General features: G+C 39.7%; 1 protein-coding gene across 7 annotated transcripts in view; it reads left to right on the top strand.

Moving 5' to 3' along the window:
• Window positions 1–20,316, top strand: part of CLCN3 (chloride voltage-gated channel 3) — a 104,198-nt gene extending 83,882 nt beyond the window's left edge. For 3 of the 7 annotated variants that reach the window (XM_066279254.1, XM_066279262.1, XM_066279283.1), the window contains 6 exons: window positions 785–1,330; window positions 4,643–4,829; window positions 7,845–8,243; window positions 11,076–11,292; window positions 15,559–15,637; window positions 17,343–20,316. In XM_066279254.1, coding sequence (XP_066135351.1) covers window positions 785–1,330; window positions 4,643–4,829; window positions 7,845–8,243; window positions 11,076–11,292; window positions 15,559–15,637; window positions 17,343–17,501 — 1,587 coding nt within the window. In that variant the 3' untranslated portion in view covers window positions 17,502–20,316. The remainder of the gene's footprint in view (window positions 1–784; window positions 1,331–4,642; window positions 4,830–7,844; window positions 8,244–11,075; window positions 11,293–15,558; window positions 15,638–17,342) is intronic. The other 4 variants (XM_066279272.1, XM_066279294.1, XM_066279302.1 and 1 more) reach the window with 2 other exon arrangements.
• Window positions 20,317–23,621: the final 3,305 nt, after the last annotated feature.

Raw genomic sequence — 23,621 nt, 5'->3', positions numbered from 1 at the left:
AGTCAGACTCCCACATGCGCCCGACCGGGATCCACCTGGCATGCCCACCAGGGGGCCATGCTCTGCCCATCTGGGGCGTCGCTCCACTGCAACCAGAGCCATTCTAGCACCTGAGGCAGAGGCCACAGAGCCATCCTCAGCGCCTGGGCAAACTTTGCTTCAATGGAGCCTCGGCTGCAGGAGGGGAAGAGAGAGACAGAGAGGAAGGAGAGGGGAAGGGGTGGAGAAGCAGATGGGCGCTTCTCCTGTGTGCCCTGGCCGGGAATCGAACCCAAGACTCCTGCACGCCAGGCCGATGCTCTACCACTGAGCCAACCGGCCAGGGCCTGGACTATTTTGTTTTTATTTTCTCTTTGATGCTTTACACTTTTTGCACATTTACACAAAAATACAATGAGAAATGTTTAAAAATTTTTTTTTTGTCTTCCAGTTTGTGTTCTTTTCTCTTTTTTTCTTTTTAATATAGAAAAGGTAAATCAAATACTTCTCTGTGAGCTAATATGAGTTGGTGGCAGTGCATTTAGTGTTAACTACTATGTTTGGAGGTGAAATTCATTTTGAAAATAAAACAAGGCTAGGTATTTAAATAATTATTAGAAATTTATGACTAGTTGATATTGTGAATAATGTATTATGAGGTGATATCCAAGTTAATTAAACATCAATTTTTTACCACAGTAAAATCCATTCTATGTAAATTCTAGCTGCTACAAAATTTAGAGCTATGATATTTACTATGTTTTATAAAAGTATACTTAATTTTTCTTTTTCTTTCTTTTTTTAGGTTAGCTATTATTTTCCTCTTAAAACTTTATGGAGATCATTTTTTGCTGCTTTAGTTGCTGCCTTTGTTTTGAGATCCATTAACCCATTTGGTAACAGCCGCTTGGTCCTTTTTTATGTGGAGTACCATACACCATGGTACCTTTTTGAACTGTTTCCTTTTATTCTCCTTGGGGTATTTGGAGGGCTTTGGGGAGCCTTTTTCATTAGGGCAAATATTGCTTGGTGTCGTCGGCGCAAATCCACCAAATTTGGAAAGTATCCTGTTCTTGAAGTCATTATTGTTGCAGCCATTACAGCTGTGATAGCCTTCCCTAATCCATATACTAGGCTCAACACCAGTGAACTGATTAAAGAGCTGTTTACAGACTGTGGGCCCCTGGAATCCTCTTCTCTTTGTGACTACAGAAATGACATGAATGCCAGTAAAATTGTTGATGATATTCCTGATCGTCCAGCAGGCCTCGGAGTATATTCAGCTATCTGGCAGTTGTGCTTAGCACTTATATTTAAAATCATAATGACAGTATTCACTTTTGGTATCAAGGTAAGTACCAATGTGGGGTGGGGTGATGATTATGTCATCTCGGCATGATTAAAACTTGTATGTGGAATGAGAGGTGAAATTTTTATGTAAATGTGGTGGTTTCATAACTGTGACCTGAAAAGGGGCTTGCTTTTAAGAAATAAAAAAAGAGCTCGTTAGGATATATTGTTAAGCAATGCCATCTGTTAATTTATAACAAATTACCCCCAAAATCTAGCAGCTTAAGAGAACATATTTTGCTTTTGATATTGGTCAGGAATTTGGGAAAGACTCAACTGGGCATTTTTTGGTGTCTCATAAGTTATCAGCAGACCTGGCTAGGGCTGCTCATCTCATAGACATTCATTTGTCTAGTTCCTGGGCTGAGAAGATCAGACAACTGGAGCTGGAAAATCTGGGCTCCTGGCATGGTGGCCCAAGGTAGTTAGATTTCTTACATGGTAGCTCAGGGTTCCAAAAGGATCATTTCTGACCTAGCCAAAGAAGTCATGCAATATGCCTTCTGTTGAGTTCTGTTTGTCTAGGCAGCCACAAAGGCCCACCTAGGTTCAGGGGGAGGAACATATACTCTACCATTTAGTGAGAGGTGTGTGAGAGAATTCATGATTGTATTTCTAAACCATTTATTAGTTTCCTATTGCTGCTGTAATAAATTAGCACAAACTTAGTGGCTTAAATTTATAACAGTTTGGAGACCAGAAATTCCAGTGGGCCTCAGTAGGCCAACATCAGGATGGTCACAGGCATTTTTTTCTCTTTTTCTAGCCTTACAGAGGTTGCCCACATGCTTTGGCTCTTGGCTTCCTTCCATCTCAAAGCCAGCAATGGATGGTCAAGTGTTTCTTGTATCTTATTCTGAAAGTCACTCTTCTATAATAAATCCTTCCTTCACATTGAAAACACCTTTATTCGCTTGTTTCTTGCTGAGCTTTGTGAGTTCTTTGTATATTTTGGATATTAGCCCATCATTGGAACTGTTGTTTGTGAATATCATCTTCCATTTGGTTGGCTGCCTTTTCGTTTTGTTGTTAGTTTCTTTTGCTGTGCAAAAGCTTCTTAGTCTGATGTAGTCCCATTTATTTATCTTTGCCTTCATTTCACTTGCCTTGGGGTCAAATTCATAAAAATGTTCTCTATGGCCAAGGTCCATAAGTTTAGTACCTATGTTTTCTTTTATGTAATTTATGGTTTCAGATCTTATATTTAGGTTTTTGATCCATTTTGAATTTTTTTTGTGCAGGGGACAAGGTGTAGTCGTTTCATTCTTTTGCATTTGGCTTTCTAACTTTCCCAGCACCATTTGTTGAAGAGACTTTCTTTCTTTTTTCCATTGTGTGTTTTTGGCTCCTTGGTGGGGGAGGAGAATAAAGAGGGACAAATAGGCGGTGACAGGAAATGATTTGTCTGTGGGTGATGTGCACACAAAACAATCAACAGTTCAAGTGCTATAAAAATGTTTATGTGAAATTTATATACTCTTATTGATCAATATTACCCCATTAAATTTAACTTTCTAAATAAAAATTTTTAACTCTCAAAAAATTTAAAAAAATGAAACACCTTTATTATTACTTTGGGCCCAACCAGATAATCCAGGATAATCTTCTGTTTGAAGGTCAGCTGATTAACAACCTTAATTCTGTCTGTCACCTTAATTCCTGCTTGCCACGTAACCTAATTTACAAGAATTAGGATAGCCATATCTTTTGGAAGCCATTATTTCTGCCTTACCGTCTCCCTCTAGGTGTTGCCGTGACAGGACACTGCAGCCTCAGGAGCTAAATTACTAGGCCCGTGACCACCATGCCTTTTTCCATCAAGGACCTAAGGCCTTATGTCCTGGGACATTGCTTCTTTTGAATTTACAGAAGTGAAAATAACATTTGTTAACTAGTGATTTGTCAGGAAATATGATTCTGTTATCTGACTGTCAGTGATGTATTTGGAGAATCAGATGTCAGCTAAGCCTTGTTCTTTGAGTTATTGTACCTGTGGTTCATATAACAGTGTTCTTTAATCACAGTGTGACTTCACTGCTGCATGTTATGTGGAATGACACCTTTATTTTAATGCGCTCCAAGTGCTGTTTTTGAAATATGGGCTATTATTTTCTGTTCTCTGTGTTTAGTCTACAATCAGGGGTCTCCAAACTTTTTACACAGGGGGCCAGTTCACTGTCCCTCAGACCATTGGAGGGCTGCCAAATACAGTGGTCCTCTCACTGACCACCAATGAAAGAGGTGCCCCTTCCAGAAGTGCAGTGGGGGCTGGATAAATGGCCTCAGGGGGCCGCAATTTGGGGACGCCTGGTCTACATTATATTAATTAGATATAATTAATTAACTATAAGAGTTAAATAATAGAAAAACCTTGAACTTTTATTTTTTTCTTAATGAATCAAATTAAAGGTGATGTAAACGCTCCTGTTTCTACAGTAAGCTGATTTTCTGTAACTCCCAACTTTCTCGCCTCAGTGGAGCTACAGGAAACCAGAGGCAGTGGGCAGGCCTTGTGTAAGCCCCACGTGCTCCTCTGCTCCTGCCTAAGGATGCTGACTGGCAGGAGAGTGTAAAATATATTTTGGTTCCTTCTATTTGGATATCCATTTGTGACCCTGATACACCCTTCAACATGCCATTACTTTGTGCTAGCTTGTTTCCTGTCCAGCACAGGTTAGAGCTGTTAGTCTTTTAATAGTGTTCAGTGGTCTTGCTTAAGGTGTTTTCTATTCTCCTTATTAGATTCATATATATGAATTAATTAAAAGGGGAAAAATATTTATTGCATACACATACACACACGTGCTCATGTGCATATATAAAGTCACTAAAAAATGTTTGGAGACCTGCTAACATTTGATTTTCATTGTACAACTTACGAGGGATAATAGCACCTAATATTGCTGTTATTTGATAAACAGCTAATATATGGGAAGGGCATGACCTTGGAGGAAAGGGCGCAGTACTTTGGACTGGATTGAGAGTTAGGAAGTTTCATACTGTTCTTTTTTCCCACATTTTACCACGGACTAATGGAAATTTGGTTAGGGACTGGAATCCCTAAACTAAAGAACTCACGCTTGGGTTATTTTTTCTTTGGTCTAGAGAATGTGATTCGTTAGACTTCATAGCTGAATTTATGGAATTGTTCAGATATACATAATGAGATTTTGCTAAAAGTTTTAGTTTATACTAGAATTTTGCTGTGTAATTGTGAAAAGAATCAAAAGTGTTAAGAATCCGCAGCATGTAGGTCTCAAGCACATAAGTGGAGGCTTTCTTCCTCGTTCAGCAGCACTCTGTTTTGTTACAGGTTCCGTCGGGCTTGTTCATCCCCAGCATGGCCATTGGAGCGATTGCGGGCCGGATTGTGGGGATTGCCGTGGAGCAGCTGGCGTACTACCACCACGACTGGTTTATCTTTAAGGAGTGGTGCGAGGTCGGGGCCGACTGCATCACTCCAGGCCTTTATGCCATGGTTGGTGCTGCCGCATGCTTAGGTAATGTCACCGTGTCTGTCTGTGCCTGGAGGCTTGTGAGTCTGAGAGAGAAGAGAATGAGTGAAGAGTTTGCTCATGCTTAATTCAAGGGGAAGGGGACAGGACAGGGGAAGAGAAGGTTTTAACAGAGATGAAACAGTACTATTATTATATATGGTATTTATACAGGTTTTGGTTTAATTTTACTTGTCTCTGAAAATTTGTTAATGCAAAAATTTAGTAATAGCATTATTTTAATATCAGGTAATGCTTTATGACAGAAAACATCTCAGTACAACATAGGCTTAACTTGAATCTGGTCCAGGAAGAGACTTGGGTTTTCACTGTTAAGGATCTTGACTAACCTGTAGCAGCTACAGCACGGTTCCTAAGATTAGCCTGTTAGCAGAACTGCAGAGTAGCTTTACTTGGGGCTCTGCAGCGCTTTATTTTTAGCCTCAGTAGATTTCTTTACCAGTCCTATGTCTCAAGTGTCTTTATAGCAAAATAAGAAAGGTTTTAAAGAAAAGCCAAAATATTTGCATTAAATATTTATGAGTTTATTTATTTATTGCCCCATTGGGCATAAAAAATCATTATTTTATATTTAAAATGTCAGCTAAACTTTGGTAATAATATTTAATAATGATTTGTTTATTGACTCTTTTACCAATACATTAAAATTGTATAAAGTAATTATTGATCTTCAGAGTGTAATATCAAATGAAAGTGGAACACAGAGTCAGTTTTGCTGAAGGAGCACATTTTTATTAAGTATCCACTTTCTGTTCAGCATGTGTGCTAGGTGCAGTGAGTGGTAGTAAAAGAAGTATAGAGCATGGACCAACCTCAGCTACAATCCAGTGAGGAGACAGAACCAACACTGAGAAGACAATAGTGAGCAGCAGATGATGATTCTGTACAGTGCTGAAAGAGTCTGAAAGATGTAGGACCCCAGAGGAAAGAAGAGCTGAAGTACTTCAGGGAGGTAGAACATGAGCTTTATTTTAAAAGATTAATAGAATTTAAAGGAGAGGACCTCACTGAAGAATATAATAATGTGAGACAAAGAAATTAGAATAGCAACAAATTTAGTATTCATGAGCTCTGAAGAAACTGACAGTATTGTAGTATAGAGTGCATTTTGGACACTTTTGTGAACCATGTTGGATTAGTGAGAAGAATCCAGGTTATGAGAAGGCCAGGATTTATGTCGAGATGAATTTTATTTGGAATTGATCAGATCTGTGGCAGTAGTGGCTTTGCCACATGTAATTTGATGACTTTGGGAAAGTTCCTTTACTTTTTAAAAAAAATCTTTAAAGTGGAAATAATAATTATGTATCTCCTATAGTTCTGAAAATTACACGAGATAAAATGATATAAAGCTGTAGCATAGTGCCTGGCAAAATAATTGCTTGGTTAAAAAATATTTTTTAAAAAACTTTTTTAAATTAACTAGCACATGTCTGCTATAGTGTAGAAAAGTAATATATAGTAGGTGTTTTTCTCCTGTTTTTAGGTTAAAAAGCAAGGAAGAGTTTAAGCTTAATATAGTATGAATTGGCGAGCCCTGGTAGGTTTTTTTTTTTTTTGTATTTTTTTGTATTTTTCTGAAGTTGGAAATGGGGAGGCAGTCAGAGAGACTCCCACATGCACCCGACCGGGATCCACCCAGCATGCCTACCAGGGGGCGATGCTCTGCCCATCTGGGTGCGTTGCTCTGTTGCAACCAGAGCCATTCTAGCGCCTGAGGCAGAGGCCACAGAGCCATCCTCAGCCATCCAACTTTGCTCCAATGGAACCTTGGCTGTAGGAGGGGAAGAGAGAGACAGAGAGGAAGGAGAGGGGGAGGGGTGGAGAAGCAGATGGGCACTTCTCCTGTGTGTCCTGGCCGGGAATCGAACCCGAGATTCCCGCATGCCAGGCCAATGCACTACCATTGAGCCAACCAGCCAGGGCGAGCCCTGGTAGGTTTTTGAGCAGAGAAGCATCATGGTGGAAGTATTACTTAGGAAAGATTAATTATCCTAGGAACATGGTTTAGTGGATTGAAGGTAACAGGCCTGGAATTAAGGAGTTGATATAAAATAGTATCAAAATTAAGGAACAAAGTCTTGAGTGTCTGGACTGGTTGGGAACAGTGAGACTTTTGAGAAAGGTGCCCATAGATAATTTGCAGATTGGACTAGATGAGAGTCTGGATGTTGGGATAGAGTAAAGGGATGAACCAAGAATGATTACCGAGTTCGTCAGGAAGAATGTGGTGCCCACTATTGGGAGTCAGGGAAGTTGGAATGGGGAGCTCTTTGGGAAAAAGAAGAGTTTAGTTTTAAGTGTGTGTGTGGTGTTTTCGATGACTGTTTTTACACTGTGTTTTTACAGGAAAAGCAGACCAGCATGAGAAGATATGGCATGTATACAGAGGGACATGGGACAAAGGGAGCAATGGGAGCAGCGATGTGGGGGAGGCATCAGCATAGAGAAGACAGTTTACAATGATGGTTTGGATAAATGAGTAGAGTTTTCTGAGGGAGAGAATATTATACTGCTACCGTAAATCACAAGGCATCAACAAATTTTAGTCTTTTGGAAAAGATTTAGAGGAGAGAAATATATTAAATTACTATTCTACCTACATGTGAATTTAATTTGTGAGTTGGTAGGAAACAAGATAGCTGTGATATGCTTCATCAAATAACCATAAGAGTTAATAATCTTTTATAAAGGTAAAATTATATCTTTGTTATAGCAGTGAATCAAAATGGCAAAATTGTTTTGGCTAAACAGCTGTGATTTTATTATATGAGGAAAACAAGGTTTGAAATGTTATTTTAGGTCTTCTCTGTTATAAACAAAGCTAATTGTTCTTCTAGATCTTTTTAAAATTGTGATAATTGTCCTAATAGTTTTTGGTGATAATCCTTTTTACTAAATTGTTTACAATTTGTGTTCAACTGTTTAGTGCAGAAATTCTATTAGCATGTATTGAAGAGGATCCTGTCCTTTCTGACCAGTGATGCTTATTTTTTTCAGGTGGTGTGACAAGAATGACCGTCTCCCTGGTGGTTATTGTTTTTGAGCTTACTGGAGGCTTGGAATATATTGTCCCCCTTATGGCTGCAGTAATGACCAGTAAATGGGTTGGAGATGCCTTTGGTAGGGAAGGCATTTATGAAGCGCACATTCGGTTAAATGGATACCCTTTCTTGGATGCAAAAGAAGAATTCACTCATACCACCCTGGCTGCTGATGTCATGAGACCTCGAAGGAACGATCCTCCCTTAGCTGTCCTGACACAGGATAATATGACAGTGGATGACATAGAAAACATGATTAATGAAACCAGCTACAATGGCTTTCCTGTCATAATGTCAAAAGAATCTCAGAGATTAGTGGGATTTGCCCTCAGAAGAGACCTGACAATTGCAATAGGTATCTTTTTTTAAAAATATACCCTCCCACATATTTATATGAATTGGTATCTGAATATTTAGGTAGATAGATATGGATGTGCAAGAGATTTCTGGAAGAAAGCAAAGCAATAAGATTTAATTGGTTGGTTTGTGAGGGAGGTCTGTGTTCTTTAGGAATGGAATTTATACTTCTGTGGATTGTTTTCCCACTATGTATAACTTTATCTTTTGACTTGACTTGTTATCAGTTTGAAGTTAGATTCTTTTTTTGCATTCAGATAAGCCTTGTTAAGTTGATAATTATTTTTAATTAACATGTAATCTAAGGCCTTAGCAAGCACCAGGGCCTCCAACTAAATAGATTATTGTATGTAGTAAAGTTGGCTTGTTTAAATGCAAGTTATTGAAAATCACATCTTCATTGGTCTGTTTCATATCAGACTCACAAGGTTTTTCCCTTTTTAGGTTTACAATATTGTAATATCTTGTTTGAAGTGAAAAAAATCATTGAGATTTTGTTTTTGGTTAAATGTCAGGTTGAAAAAGTATGTAAGTGCTTCTACATTTTGGGCTGACATTCTTGAAAATACTGTTTAAAGGCATTAGCCACACTGTGTTATTTCTTAGAGAAAATTACACTTTTTCTGAGGAGGAAGCTATTGCATTTCTTCCAAATTAATTTTTCCTCTTATCCAATAGTACTGTAATCTTAATCTTAATCCTCTCCTACTTGGTCTGATTCCTCTCCCATCACTCCCAAAGGCGACAGAACCTTTTCATCAGGCATTGTGCTGACACTGCAGTTCTCAGTAGAGAACCCTGAGCTGAAAGGTCCAGTGTTGGGCCCGTCTCCAGAGGTCACTCCTGGGAGCCCGTCTTCTTGCTTCCAACTTAACTCTGTGGCTCTTGCAAAAGTATTGTAAAATATTTCATTTCTTGTGCCTTTTGAAAAGGGAAAACTAGACGGTGTAGATGGGATATTTTTTTCCCTTCAAATCAAACAAGAAACTCAGTTTAAAAGAGCTGTTAAAGTAAAAAAAGTTGAAGGAGGAGAAGGAAGGAGGCTACATAGAATGAATATCCTGTTCAGTTTAGGAAAAGGCTTACATCTTTGCAAGATGTTTTCAAAGACTGGCAATCCCATCATTTCAAGTTTTGCTTTAAGTAATACAGTAGTGGTTGTCAGATGTAGCTCTGTTCAAGTGTTATAGCTTCTAAGTCATTACTGTGGCCAGACCCCCAGCCAGAGAAGAATTTTATTGTTTAGATAAACATTCTTTAGTTTTTAATGGTAGCTAGGTAAAGAAATGGAAAGATCAGAATTTTGGAATGTACATTGAAATTAAAGAAAGAAGGCCAGGTTTTTAAAAGAAAGAAGAAAATGGTAAAGTTAAGAATTACTCAGATTTACACTGATTGAGTGGATATATTTTTTTAGTTTTGTTACTGTCTTGTGAAATAGGATGTTGGGTTAGCAAATAGTGTTCATTTAAGGGAATAGAGGTACTTTAGATATGCGAGATCAAGTCACATCAGAAGTAACACCAGAAATATTAGTCACATGGTGACTTTTTGAACACGCCTTAAATATTTACCCATATATATTTTTGGAAAGTTTAAGTTTTTTAGATGGGAAAAGTAGACCTGTACACTAGTTTTTTTTTTTTTTTTTTTTTTTGTATTTTTCTGAAGCTGGAAACAGGGAGAGACAGACTCCCGCATGTGCCCGACCGGGATCCACCGGGCACACCCACCACAGGGCGATGCTCTGCCCCTCTGGGGCATCACTCTGTCGCAACCAGAGCCACTCTAGCGCCTGGGGCAGAGGCCAAGGAGCCATCCCCAGCGCCCGGGCCATCTTTGCTCCAATGGAGCCTTGGCTGCGGGAGGGGAAGAGAGAGACAGAGAGGAAGGAGGGGGGTGGGGGTGGAGAAGCAGATGGGCGCTTCTCCTGTGTGCCCTGGCCGGGAATCGAACCCGGGACTTCTGAACGCCAGGCCGATGCTCTACCACTGAGCCAACCGGCCAGGGCCTATACACTAGTTTTATATACATGTATAATATATAAAATACCTTATTAAAGGACAGTTGTGAGTACACAGTAACTAAAAATTGAAGCATAATGCTATTTTATTTTTGTATTTTCTCCATTTCATGAATTTCCTTTTTGTTTCCATGGTCTCTGTTCTTCCTATGCAGTACTCTGCATCTCTGCTGCTTCCTGCCTGGCACCGTCAGAGGTGGGAGGGGGCAGGCAGCAGGACAGAGGCCTGGGAGGCAGAGCGCACTGGAGGGGCAGTGAGCACAGCCTTTCCCAAGGAGACCGACGAAGCCAGTCTCTTGTCCATTATGTGCGTACTTACACTTCCAGCCTACCTGTGAGTGCTTGTGACTCACCTAGACAATTCCACTTTAATGTTAAGAGAAAGAACTAGCAAATTCGCAATGGTGAGGTACTCAACATAGTCAAACCAAGGATGGCGTCTCTTGAGTCTGCACTCCCAGGGCAGGATAAGTGACAGCACGGGCAGGTGTTATGTGACTGTGGGTTCCTGCAATTCGTGCAGGTTTTAGAATCTCATAATCCAAACATGCTTCCTTTGTCCCCAAAGTTAGAAAACAGCTTCAGCCCCATAACATAAATAACAGAAGTATTTTGTTTTCGTGAAGATAATTTGTCAGTGGTGGATTCTGATTCTGTTAAAGAACTTGGTAAATGACTTCAGTTGATTCCAAACCAAATGTTGTGGGGTACATTTATTTGTTGCTTTAATCTCTGAATAGGCATGCTGCCCTTAAAACCTATCAAATTTTACCAAATTGTAATTTTTGGCCTTCTCTCTCCCTTTAGAAAGTGCCAGAAAGAAGCAGGAAGGGATCGTGGGCAGCTCTCGCGTCTGTTTTGCACAGCACACGCCGTCACTGCCCGCGGAGAGCCCGCGGCCCCTGAAGCTGCGCAGCATTCTGGACATGAGCCCCTTCACGGTGACGGACCACACGCCCATGGAGATCGTGGTGGATATCTTCCGCAAGCTGGGGCTCAGGCAGTGCCTTGTCACTCACAACGGGTACGCTTCTCAACAATGGCAGCTCACGTACCAGAATGTTTTATCCTTTTTAGTGGAATTCATGTGCACTTAATAGGAGAGTGTAATTAGCTCCTAGCTGGGGAACTCTGCCTTTTAGTGTGGTTATGAATACAAGATCAATCAGATTGACACTTAAGAAAGAATAAAATAAATGTCAAATCCCAGATCTTTGCAGAATGTAGTGACATTTGTCAGAACCACTTGAGAGTTGGCAGAGAGGCACTTAAACCTCTCCCACCTGGACGTGGTGCTGAGTATCCCCCTCAGACGAGCGTGGCCCTGGCCTGTACGGAGCACTGCAGAACCTGGCTTTCCTAAGTGTCCCATGTAGAATGTATTTCTAGTACAGTCATAACTTCCTAGATATACTGCTCTTTACTCTGTCAGCCACTATTTAATTTCATTGTCATGCAATGAGGGAAATATGTAATTGAACGAAATTTGTAAATTAGCTGAAAACCTGCTTTAGCAAGAGCTTTGTTTCCTCTTTTCTGCCTCTCCAATTCACAGTCCTTTTACATAAACCGCTAAAGACAAATACTCATGTATTTAAAATGTCTAAATGGGTTATTATTTGCCCTTGACACATAAACTGCCAGTGTTTCTTGAGGCCAGGAATCTAGCCGAGTTTGGGTCTGGCGGATGTCACAGGGCCGCGGAGAGCAGTGGATAGTGTGCCTGGGAGACCCTCCTGCAGGCCCTGGGCCTGGCCCGCCCTCTCACCATCCCGTTCTTCCCGTTAGATTCCTGTTCCTAGTTGGGTCTGGCAGATGTCACAGGGCCGCGGAGAGCAGTAGACAGTGTGCCTGGGAGACCCTCCTGCAGACCCTGGGCCTGGCCCGCCCTCTCACCATCCCATTCTTCCCGTTAGATTCCTGTTCCTAGTCGAAATACTGAAGAACATTGTTTGACCAGAGGCTAATAACAGAAAAGCTAGAGGGGAAACAAAGGATTATGCGGAAACCATGCACAGCGTGATGCTGGTTGAAATACTAAACACTTAGAATGACAGCAGGTTTTCTTTAAAAGAACATTTTGTATGAAACACGTGGCCCCACTCTAGGGAAAAGAGGAGAAGAGAACAGAGAAAGGAAATCTGTTTATTGAGCCCCTTCTTCATGTTCCTCATTTCACTTGGCAGCCAGTCTGCAAAGAAGGTGGCGGTATCCCGACTTCACAGAGGGTTAATACCTTGTCCAGGCACGTGGATAGCAAGTCAAGAGATCAGGGGATAAAACATCTTTCCTGTAATTGACTGATAGAATGCATCTTTTTTGCGATTCTTAAATGCTGTTGTTTTCTTGGACAACATATTAGACTAATGTTAGGAATAGAAATATGAAGCTAAAGAATTAGATCCACGTTTAGTGTTTTCACTGTGCTAACAAGTAAAAATAATTAGGTAATATGAAATAAATCATTAAAGAGATAAAGGTCTTGATTAAGGGTAGGGAGATCAGAATTATTAAATATCACACATACTGGTTGTTGTTTAATTAATGTTTAACTTAAAAAATAATGCTACCAGACTTCACTGTTTAAAAACTTAATAAGTATGTATTAAAATGCAGTAAACTTTCATAAAGCTTTACTGGTTCTTGGGCCCGTTTAATTATAAATGGCTCAATTGGATGCTTGCTGACTTATTCCAAAGAAACTTTTATGCACTACCAAATAAATACACTGTCATTCTCTAGTCAGATTAACTTTGACCACAGCTCTGTGGGTTAGTTACTGTATCTTCCATTACTGATGAATGCCCAGGTTTCGGCAGCACAGACATTGGAAAGGAAAATACTTAGAAGAAAGTATACAAATAATGAAGTGGTGGAAAAAGAAGGATAGTTAATTAAAATCTTACCTGATATACTGCCTATTAATAAAGTTTATGGTGGTAGGTGTTTTTTTCTAAGGGAGCATGTTTAATTGCCTTGATTATATTTTCCTTATTTTTCTCTTATAAGGAAAACAAATTGATAGATATAAAAAGAGAAGAGATCATTGGGGTGGTGGCTCTTAGGACTTTTTCTTTGAATTATTTAAGGAAGTAGAATGTTTTATTCTCACAGTTAATGATTTAAACCCAGAAAAGAATTCTGGTTTTTAGTGTAGACTGTGAAGTTCTGGACAATTGCTCACATTTTATAGTGTATACTGGGTCCACAGAGGGGGAAAGTAGCTATTTTGGGGAAGAGCCATAACAAATCTGGAACCTTGGCTGCAAGGAAAAAGAGAGACCAGAGACAGGAAAGAGAAGTATGTCTGTAAAGATATCAGTTACCAATAGATGTCCCACGTTTTGATTTTAATTAGTAGAACTTCTCAAAATCTTTTAGTCTTGATGGAACTAGCAGGATATTAATCGGTATTGATCCAAAGAGTTTTGTGATCATATAAGTCAGGAAAATATTGGATTAAATACAACTGAGTTTTATTTACTGTGGAACTTCTCAGAACTAATAAATGTTGATATTATTTGATTCTCAAATGGGGTAGTAGGAAACAGTTTTCCAAACTTACTTGAATATCAAACCTATTATTGATGGAGGAAAGAGGGCAGAGCCCTGGTGACTGGAGTTTCTTGGAACGTACTTTGGGAAAATACTGGGTCATGCTCTGTTAACTCTTATATCATTGTTTGTTAGCCCACAAGGAAGCAGCAACTTAGGTTTTGCGTGAGTCACATTTGCACTGATTTTCCTTACACTTACCAAAATTGACAAAGCAGCACTGAACCTGACCTTATTTTCAAGTCACTCTTCTCTATGAACTAAAGAGAGGAAATACATGTATTTCCTCCTTCTTAGGGCTATTACTTTGTAAATATAGACATTGCTTTGTAAATCTCTAAATTTGCTATTTGGGCCTACAAAATTGTAGTTTTTCCCCCCTCATTTCCTACCTTGTGATTTGGCTGAGCTTAATAATATATTAACTAGAATTAATCATTGTATGTGATTGGATAGGGAAGAATGAGAATTAGACTGAATTGGTGTGTTGTTGCGGTTGTTACTGTTTATCAGCCCTCAGACATTCGTCAGAGCGCAGGTGCGGAGGCCGAGTGCGTATTGCCGCAGGCCAGTGTCTGAGCTGCTCCTGCTCTCACAGCTGAAGTTCATCTTTGTCCTCAGTGATCAGTTCCTGCTTTCTTTTTAATGAAAACAGGAGCAGAGAAGCTATGCCTTTCCCTTTCCCACTTTCCCTGCTTCCCCACCTCCACACCCAGGCATTACCCTAGTAACTTTTATTACTGACATGTGACTAAGCGAAGTCCCCTGGTGACACTCTTGGAGAAGTCAGAATGTTCAAAGGTGGTTTAATAGTATAGCTGACTTAACCTGACCACCAGGGAACTATGTTTAATTACTCTCAAGGGTGTTCTGGGTGGGCTTCCAGAATTTAAAGCTTTTTAAGTTTTCTGACAATCACTGCCTCTATTGTCATTACATTGTAGATGAATTCATTTACTTTCATCATAAAACCAGTAACCAAAATTTTGCTTTAATAGTTGAAAATTTAATTATTTTCAAATATCCTCGTGAGAATTTTATATCCATTATTTTGCTTGATATTATTAATAATGATACTTTGAGGAATAATAATTTAGAAAAAAATGCATAAAGTGAAAGTCGTTTTGACCCCTAATCTTAAATATGTCTTCTTATTTTAAGAAGTAGCATTCGGCAGGTCCTGAAAATTAGGGGATGTTTGTATTGGTCAGCATCATTTATTTCCGTATACATAGCCTTTAATTTTAATTCCAAATAATAGTAATGCCCAAGGGATTTCTTAAGTCTGCTCGTGGGTAATAAAGGCTTATTTCTACCTTTTCATTGCTGCGCTAAATCTACAGAGTAGCTGCTGCACTCTGACATTTGAGAAATTAGGAAAATATTTTCCTTGAAGGAACACTGAAAATGAAACTAAATCTCAGAATTTTATAGCTGTGTATTAATAGTTTTTGTACTTTTCTTTGTAGTCATCTTCATTGTGAACTTTTATCATTTTGATTTTTAATTTAAAAAGGAAGACAGCCCACCGATATTTAAAAATAGCACTATGTCACTTTTGAAGGTCAGCAGAATTTATGCCAATGGGATTTCAAATCATTTTTGTTTTTATTTTTCTAAACTTCATTAAAGCATTCCTATGGTTTACGTTTATTTTTTCTCTCATTGTTGTTATGATAGGAACTTCTTTTAATTTAATTTCTCACAGTTATTAGCATAACGTGATCTGTTTCAGGATTGTCTTGGGGATCATCACAAAGAAGAACATATTAGAGCATCTCGAGCAACTCAAGCGGCACGCCGAGCCCTTGGTGGTCAGATATATCAGATCTCCTCATAGACTCCTTAGACGCCAGGAGGCATGAAACTTGTGAACTGTTCAGTTCTCTTTCCCAGATACCTGCTGAACAAAAAGTCCTGCCTGCTGCCCATTACATTTATATCTCATAAAATACGTCTGTAAGAGAAATTTAAATGTGTTTAAAATTCCATTCATGGGAAGTAAGCAAAAGTTAGCATCTTACCAGAATTATTAGTTACAATTTAAGAACTGTAAAGCATTTGGTAGTTGATTAAGTAAATATTATTGGACATTTTTAAAGTAGTACAGTATATCTGTCTGCCTTAGCAGTTATACCAGTCTCAGAGGACTTCCTGACTGGTTAAAAATGTCTACACCACAACTCTATCCCACCGCCCACCCCCTTTTAATAAAAAATGTTTCCTGATCTTGTAGTCTTGTGGTAAATCTAAGGTCATAAATCATTTTAACCGAGCTTAGCAATGTTAGAATTGCTGACAGTTAATGGGTTTCATTTTATGGGCATACTCACGAGAGCATAATGTGTACCTGTGAGTGTCTGTATATGATCATAGAAGTAGTTTTTTTCTGCTGTCCCCTGCACACCCTTCGCACTTCCAAAGCAATGATACGTGTCGTGCTGTCTTGTTAGTGACTCGTACCTAGAGTATGTATGTGCTCCTCTTGTATGATGCTTCTAGAGTGCTGTACGCAGCTGTCAGGGTCAGATGCATTTGTTCTAACAGGCTCTATGTCCTAGTGGTTTCATAAATAAAAATAAATTTTGAATTATTATTTTACTTTATAACCTAAAAATTGTCTGGCTTTAGCAATTAATGCCTGAAATTATTTTGTCCTTCAGTTGTCGTACCTATATAAAACTTGTCCCAGTTTGTTTAATACACAACTGATTTTGTATCCTCTTGTATGCTAATATTTCACAAGTGTTTCATGCATCCTTTTAAAAGAATTACTAACCAGAATAATAAGTAGCTACTCATTCATTCTGCTTTGTGCTTCACTTATAGTAGTATTTTAGGACTGCTTCTTGATTTTTCATCTATCTTTTAATGTAAGCATTGACAACTAAGACTTTCATAAAAGCACTGTATCTTAACTTTTTTGGTCAAATCAAAAAAGGAAAACATGAGTGAGTGTACTAGAAACTTGGGTTGTCTTGTAGATTTATTCTTGGGGTTCTGAAGTTTACAATTGAACTTCTGTGTTGACCATTTTATCTCAATTATATGTGCTTTCATGAAGATTCTGCATACAACTGGTCAATCTCTTTTTTAAAAGTTAATTGTTTTTTTTTTGAAGTGGACTATTGAGAGGATTTGGTCATCAGATATTTGACTGCTTTCTTGGTGTGATGGGAATGAATATTCATTCTCAAAAGGGATCAGTATCATTTCTTGTTTATACGTCCTGCTGTTTTGTGTTACTTTTTTGTTGGCATACATTAATCAAATAGTTCCACTTCATTGAGAGTCTCAGTGGAAAGGACTGTACTATTAGTGACCATACTACTTTTTATATCAAAGGATGGTTGCTGGATCATTTGATTACCTTTACCAATAAAACACTTTCTGAGAAAACAGAATCAGGCTGCTTGCTTTGCTCTATTCCTGTCAACAAAAAGGACATAGCTATAAATGTAGCTTCTCTTTGTCTTTTCCCTTCTATTTTAATGGCGGTCTTCTGTTTATCCCTTTCAGGCGCCTCCTTGGCATTATAACAAAAAAAGATATCCTCCGTCATATGGCCCAGACGGCAAACCAAGACCCCGCTTCAGTAATGTTCGACTGAGTCCCGTAGATGAGGAGAGAGAGGAGACAGAAGAGGAAGTTCGTTTGTTGAATAGCACAACTCTGTGACCTGAGGGAGTCGTCTACATATATTTCTCCTTTAAACAAAACAAAAAAACAAAGAAAAGGAAATATAAAAGCCAGGCTATTGCAACATGGTTTGCAAATGATGCTGGTGCAATGGAGGAATTGTTTGGGGAGGGAAAGGAGAGAGAAGGAGATGAGGGAGGTATTTCCCGTCCGAGGAAAGCAGTGAGCCGCTCCTGTTGCTCTGCGCTGGATGCATTCAGCTGAGGACGAGCCGTGGACGTGCAGGCCTGAGCCCCCAAGGAGAGGACACGAGCCCGCGGCGCCCGCCTGTTGCTCCAGCGTCGCAGAGATGCATCATCGGTCCCTGTTTCTGGGGGGATTACTTTGAATTGAGCCATCTGTAAGACTGCAGGTCTTGCCCTTTTTTAAATCAGAACTGTTCTGTTCAATTCATGGATTGTTATAGTTAAACATTACCTTTCTACATTCCAGAAGAGCTTTTCTTTCTTTCTCTCTCGCTGTAACAAAGCCTCTTTAAATTGGTGTACCCTTTTGAAGCAGTCCTTTCTCATATTGAGATGTACTGTGATTTTACCGAGGTTTCATCACAAGGAGGGGTTATTTCCTGTGCCACTAACCATATCGTTTGTACCATCACTAAATGCTTGGAGCAGACACATGTACCACAACAAAGGCTGACCAATCAGGTGACATACTGAAGTAAGCATGAATGAAATCTCTCAGCTTATGTGCTGTGTGGTTCAGGATCTACAATGAAATGTGACTTGTAAGGCTCAAGTTTTCTTTCTTTTTTTTTCTCCTCTCAGACTGTATAGATAACATAACCTGGTTTTACACATATTTTCTCTTTCTGAAACGACTACAGTGTGCAAGTGCTGCTCAGCGTAAGGGACAGTGCTGCAGCTTTGGCAGAGAACAGAAGGAAATACTGTTTAGCTGTATCTGGTATTAACTGCATGTTTAAACACTGGAATTTTTTTCCCCTTGAAATTAGATCAGTCAGTTCTTTCTTTCCTCAAGATATTTTACTGCTGACACTGGAGAAGAAATGTAATTCATAACTTGCACTAAATGTATATTTCTTTTCTTAAAAATTTACCATTCTTATTTATATTTTTATGGATTAAAATTTATAAAATACAGATCAGTTAGTATCTCACTTAAATAATTTTACCTTTTTAATGTGATTTTTATAGACTAATTCAGACTTAGAAAGATGGAGAGATGTGAACAAAGTTTACGATGGGAAGAAGGGGTGAAAAGAAGCTGTAGTGGTCCCTCTGTGACCCGGTGTGGACGCACACCCTTTCCTGACCTTTCACTGCTGTCCCCTGGACTGTATCTACTGACCTGTCCATCTGACTCATTAGCTGGAAAGATGAAGCACTACAAACCACTTTGCAGTTTTAAATAACATGCTAAATAGTGTCTACCTTTAAAAAGAAATCGAATGAAAACAATAAAAATGCAAAGGTAGCTATTAAATTGTAATCTGAGCATAACCTGTAACTCTCTGGGTTGTCTCATCCGGAAGTCTTCGGTGAGGTTTGGACTAGCACAGTGCACATTTCTACAGGATGAGTTGAAAATGTATGTACTGGGGTGTGTTGGGGATTTTTGTTTTTGGAAATATCTGTCTTAATCATGGTCTTAGTTAACTACTGACAAAGGCAGGTTACGTGAAGGACTGGCCTAAATATTCTGTGATTATGCATTTTTGGTTGGAAATTGAATTTTTTGTGGACATTTTCTGGAAAAACTGGCAATGAGTTGCCATTTTGGAAGTGATTCTTCACTTCCTAGTTTCTAATGATAATGTATCTGTAAGATCATATAAGATCTGTAAAATCTTGAAGATTTAAAGATCATGAAGCCATAGTAGCATGACAGTTGAAAGTTGAGCAAAACTAATCATTTTGTGAAATAGGCTTAGTTTTACTATCTGCCTAAAACTAGTATGTATATTTTGTCCAAGACACTTCGCCACTTTGACAGGCTTCAGGTTTTCTTAATGGCCCCTTCAAGGTTTGTTTGAGCATCCAGAGTGACTTCATTTCTCCCAGAGAGTTCTGAGTCTCTTATCTGCAGCTTGTCTTAAGTGCATTTGCCTTGTGCAAGGCACTGCTCCAGTGTGAATTCTCAGCATCGGCTATTGAATACCTTAATTGCTTGTCCTCAGTTACAGGCCTTCAAAGGAGAAGCGAGTGTCTTTGAAGATAGCATTAAAGCTCACATGGAGTTCATTTTCCATGTTTCCTTCTTGATTTTAGGTCTTCCTTTCACTGCTCAGCCTGCTTCAGAGACTGCCGTTTCAGGGGGAATAGTCGAGGTGGATATGAGTTTTCTTTTTAGTGTATTTCTACCCCTGATGTGTCTTACAGCTGAAATACAGGAAAAGTGCCATATTTTTATGCATTCAGTGGTTTTCTTTGGTATTCCTACCTGTTCCATTTTTTCTTTTTAATATGTTGAGGTGTGTCTGCTTCTTAACCAAAATGAATAGTGAAGACCATGAAATATATGAGCCTGACTGGCAGATTAACTAATATAATCAGCGTAGCACCATTTTGAGTACCATTTTTGAGAAGTATGATGAGAATGGGCAGAAGTGTAAGGTATGATGGGAATGGGCAAGGGTGTCAGCATCTCTTCTTAATAATTGTTTTCAGTTTTGGTTCATGAAGAATGCTTAGTTTGTTAATCTGTGATGTTGCCTAGAGCTGTATTTATCTGATTTTATTTATACTGGTGTAGTAAAGCTGCATATCATTACAGTAAAAGTGATTACTGTGATGAGTGAATCAGAATATCTATTAAAATCTATATGACAATGTGTGGTTTGACCTTTAATTACATCTGTAACAGCCCTCCCACTGCACTGCTTGATGCCACGTAGGCCTGTGTCCCTGGCACATGCAGCCCCCATGCTTCCCGCAGATCACGGCCATGTCCGCACTTTGCCAGCAAGGAGCCACAGAGCCGCAGGGGCTGGACTGCGCGCAGGGTGTGTGTACACGCGAGAGCTCTACACTAGTACGGGGTCTCCATGCAATTTGCAGGTTGACAGAGATTTCATTTCCTTTTAGTTTCAAACCATGATTTGCAAAAAAGAGGAAATATGCTATTTGCATGAAAGGAAAACATGTCAGTGGTTTACATTTTAAAATTTTACCTTGCAAATGTGCTAAGAGAACCACCTAAAGGTAGTAACATGTGAATTATTAAAAGATTTTTTTAAAGAAAGAGTAGTCTACTAATGTTAAACTTTTAGTAAAGAGGAAAACACTTTGCTAAAAAGTCAAGAATCTTTTATCAATCGTTTTATTTCATCATTCACTATTTATTGAACACCTCCCACATGCGAGTGCTAGGCATTATTCCCTGCTCTTGAAGCTTACATTCCAGCAGGGAGAGACATGGATGTATATAGTATGTCAGATGGTGATAAATATGACGGATTCAGTGGACTCGACGATTCCTATGTGCCTCACATTGTTACAGACATAAACCAGATAAAAACGCCAAAGGAAAAATATTGGGGACGATGCTGTGTTTTTAGGAGGTGATCAAAGATGGCCTTGGGTATAAGGTGATATTTGAGCAGAAAAGTAAAGGAGGTGAGGGGGGACCGTTTTCTGAAAGGAGGAGGAAATGCATGCGGACATCTTGAGGAGGAGGTGTGTCTGACAGCTGCTGGCTGAGGGGAAAGGGTGCAAGATGAGGAAAGAGGTCAGGTTTGTAGGAATTTGGATTTTATTCTGAATAAAATGGAATGCCAGTGAGGCAGAAAGTGACCTGATCTTTGGCTACTTTGCTGGGAGACAAATGGGTCAGGGGTGGCAGCAGGAAGACCACTCAGAAGGCTCTTGGAATAATCTAGGTAAGTTATGCTAGAGGCTTGAATCTGATGAGCTAGTGGAAGTGGTTCAAGTGGTTGGATTCTGGATATTTTGAAGTGGAGAAGACAAGATTTGCTAATGAAGGCTTGAATGTGGAGTGATAAAAAAAGAAAGGGTGTCCAAGTTTTTTGGCCTGAGTACAGAACAATGAGATGACCACTGAGAAAAGTGGGAAAGATGGCACAAAGAATAGAATTGGGGGTGTGTACAGAGGAATATTGGGTTTTCACATTGTTTTAAATATCTTTTAGACTTCCAGTCACCATGGGATTAAGTGGACAGAAAAGAATTGAGCACTGGTGTGTGTGTGTATATATATGGTCTTTTGTTTGCTTTTTCAAATGTGCCTTAATGGGGCCGGAGGGCTACAGCCTAGCCAGTGACCTTGGGCTTCAAGCCATTGACCTTTGGGCTCAAGCCAGAGACCATGGGGTCATGTCTATGACCCCATGCTCAAGCCGGATGAGCCTGCACTCAAGCTGGTGACCTCAGGGCTTCGAACCTGGGTCCTCCATGTCCCAGGCCGACGCTCTATCCATTGCACCACGACCTGGTCAGGAACACACATGTATGGTTTTTTGGGTTTTTTAATTTTTTTATTTTTCTGAAGTTGGAAACAGGGAGGCAGTCAGACTCCTGCATGCGCCTGACCGGGATCCACCCAGCATGCCCACCAGGGGGTGATGTTCTGCCCATCTGGGGCGTCGTTCTGTTGCAACCAGAGCCATTCTAGCACTTGAGGCAGAGGTCACAGAGCCATCCTCAGTGCCCTGGCCAACTTCACTCCAATGGAGCCTTGGCTGTGGGAAGGGAAGAGAGAGACAGAGAGGCAGGAGAGGGGTGGAGAAGCAGATGGGCACTTCTCCTGTGTGCCCTGGCCAGGAATCGAACCCGGGACTCCTGCACGCCAGGCCAACGCTCTACCACTGAGCCAACATATATGTTTTAAATTTTTTAAAAATTACTTGATTTTAGAAAGAGGAAGGGGGGAGAAACAATTTTTTGTTCCACTTAGTTGTGCATTCATTGGTCGATGCTTGAATGTGCTCTCACTTGGGATCAAACCCACAATCTTAGTGTACTGGGATGAGGCTCCAACCAACTGTGCTACCATGGCCAGGGCCAGTGCATATGTATGTTTAGATTTGACATGAGGAGCCAGCAAAAGCAGGAGCAGTCAGCCAGATAGGGTGGGGAGGGGTACCATTAAGAGAAGGGTAATATCTCCTAAGCCAAATGAATAGTAATTTTAAGGAGGACCAACTGTCAGGTGTTGCCAATAGGTAATGTAAATGAGGACTGAAAATTGGCCATCATGGAGATGACTGGTAAGTTTGACCAAAGCAGTTTCAGTGAGATCAGGCAAGTTTGATTGGAGTAGGTTTGCCAGAGATTGGGAGGAATGAAAGGCAGCTATTAACAGTTCTTGCTGAATTTTTCAGGAAAGGGATATGCTATTGCAGGTGTTTGAAGATGCAGGGGATTCTAGCTTTCACTGTTGATGTGAATGTGTAAAGGAATACTGATGACCTGAGAAAGGTCCTTGAGTAGCTGAGAGATGGCATCTCGGGCACAGTGGGATATTAAGCAACACTCATGAGAATTGGGTAGTTAGCAGTGTGGTGAGATTTCGTGGAAGTTACCAGTGATTGCTTCTATTTTCTCAGTGAAATAACCAGGGTGGGGGAGGTGCTACACTTGGGAAAGGTGATAGTAGGGTTGATGGCCAACTTGAGGTTAAAACGAGAGGTCTTCTTTCCCTGGTTGTTTTTTCTCCAGCCACATATAGTCACACGTTTGTGTTACTGAGTGGACTCTATATTCATAAATGTATGTTCTTAAAAGCTTACAGCGTAACTGGGGATGAGGCTTGCTACTCAAGCAAAAATCCTGACGAAGTGATTACTTAGGAAGTCCACTCATAGCTTTTATCAGAAACATTATCACATAATATCTGTTTAAGTACACAGCTCACATTAACTGGAGACTAACTCAACAGAAGTACTTTGGGCAAGTCAAGTCAATTCTATGAAATGTGGGGACTAAACTGGATGACCTGAGGGTTTTTCTTGAACTTCATATGAATGGGAGCTTATAGGCTCTGGCCTAATCCACAAAATTTGCCCTTTTGTTTTTCATGGTTTGCTCTGTTTAAAGTGAAGGATGTTTTGTCAGGTTTAATGAAGACCTGAATCTGGTAAAACAGCTATCCACTGACTTGTACTACAAGTCCAATGAA

This window comes from Saccopteryx bilineata, chromosome 1, assembly GCF_036850765.1.
Source record: "Saccopteryx bilineata isolate mSacBil1 chromosome 1, mSacBil1_pri_phased_curated, whole genome shotgun sequence".
NCBI lineage: Eukaryota > Metazoa > Chordata > Mammalia > Chiroptera > Emballonuridae > Saccopteryx > Saccopteryx bilineata.
This window is presented reverse-complemented; position numbering and strand designations above follow the sequence as displayed.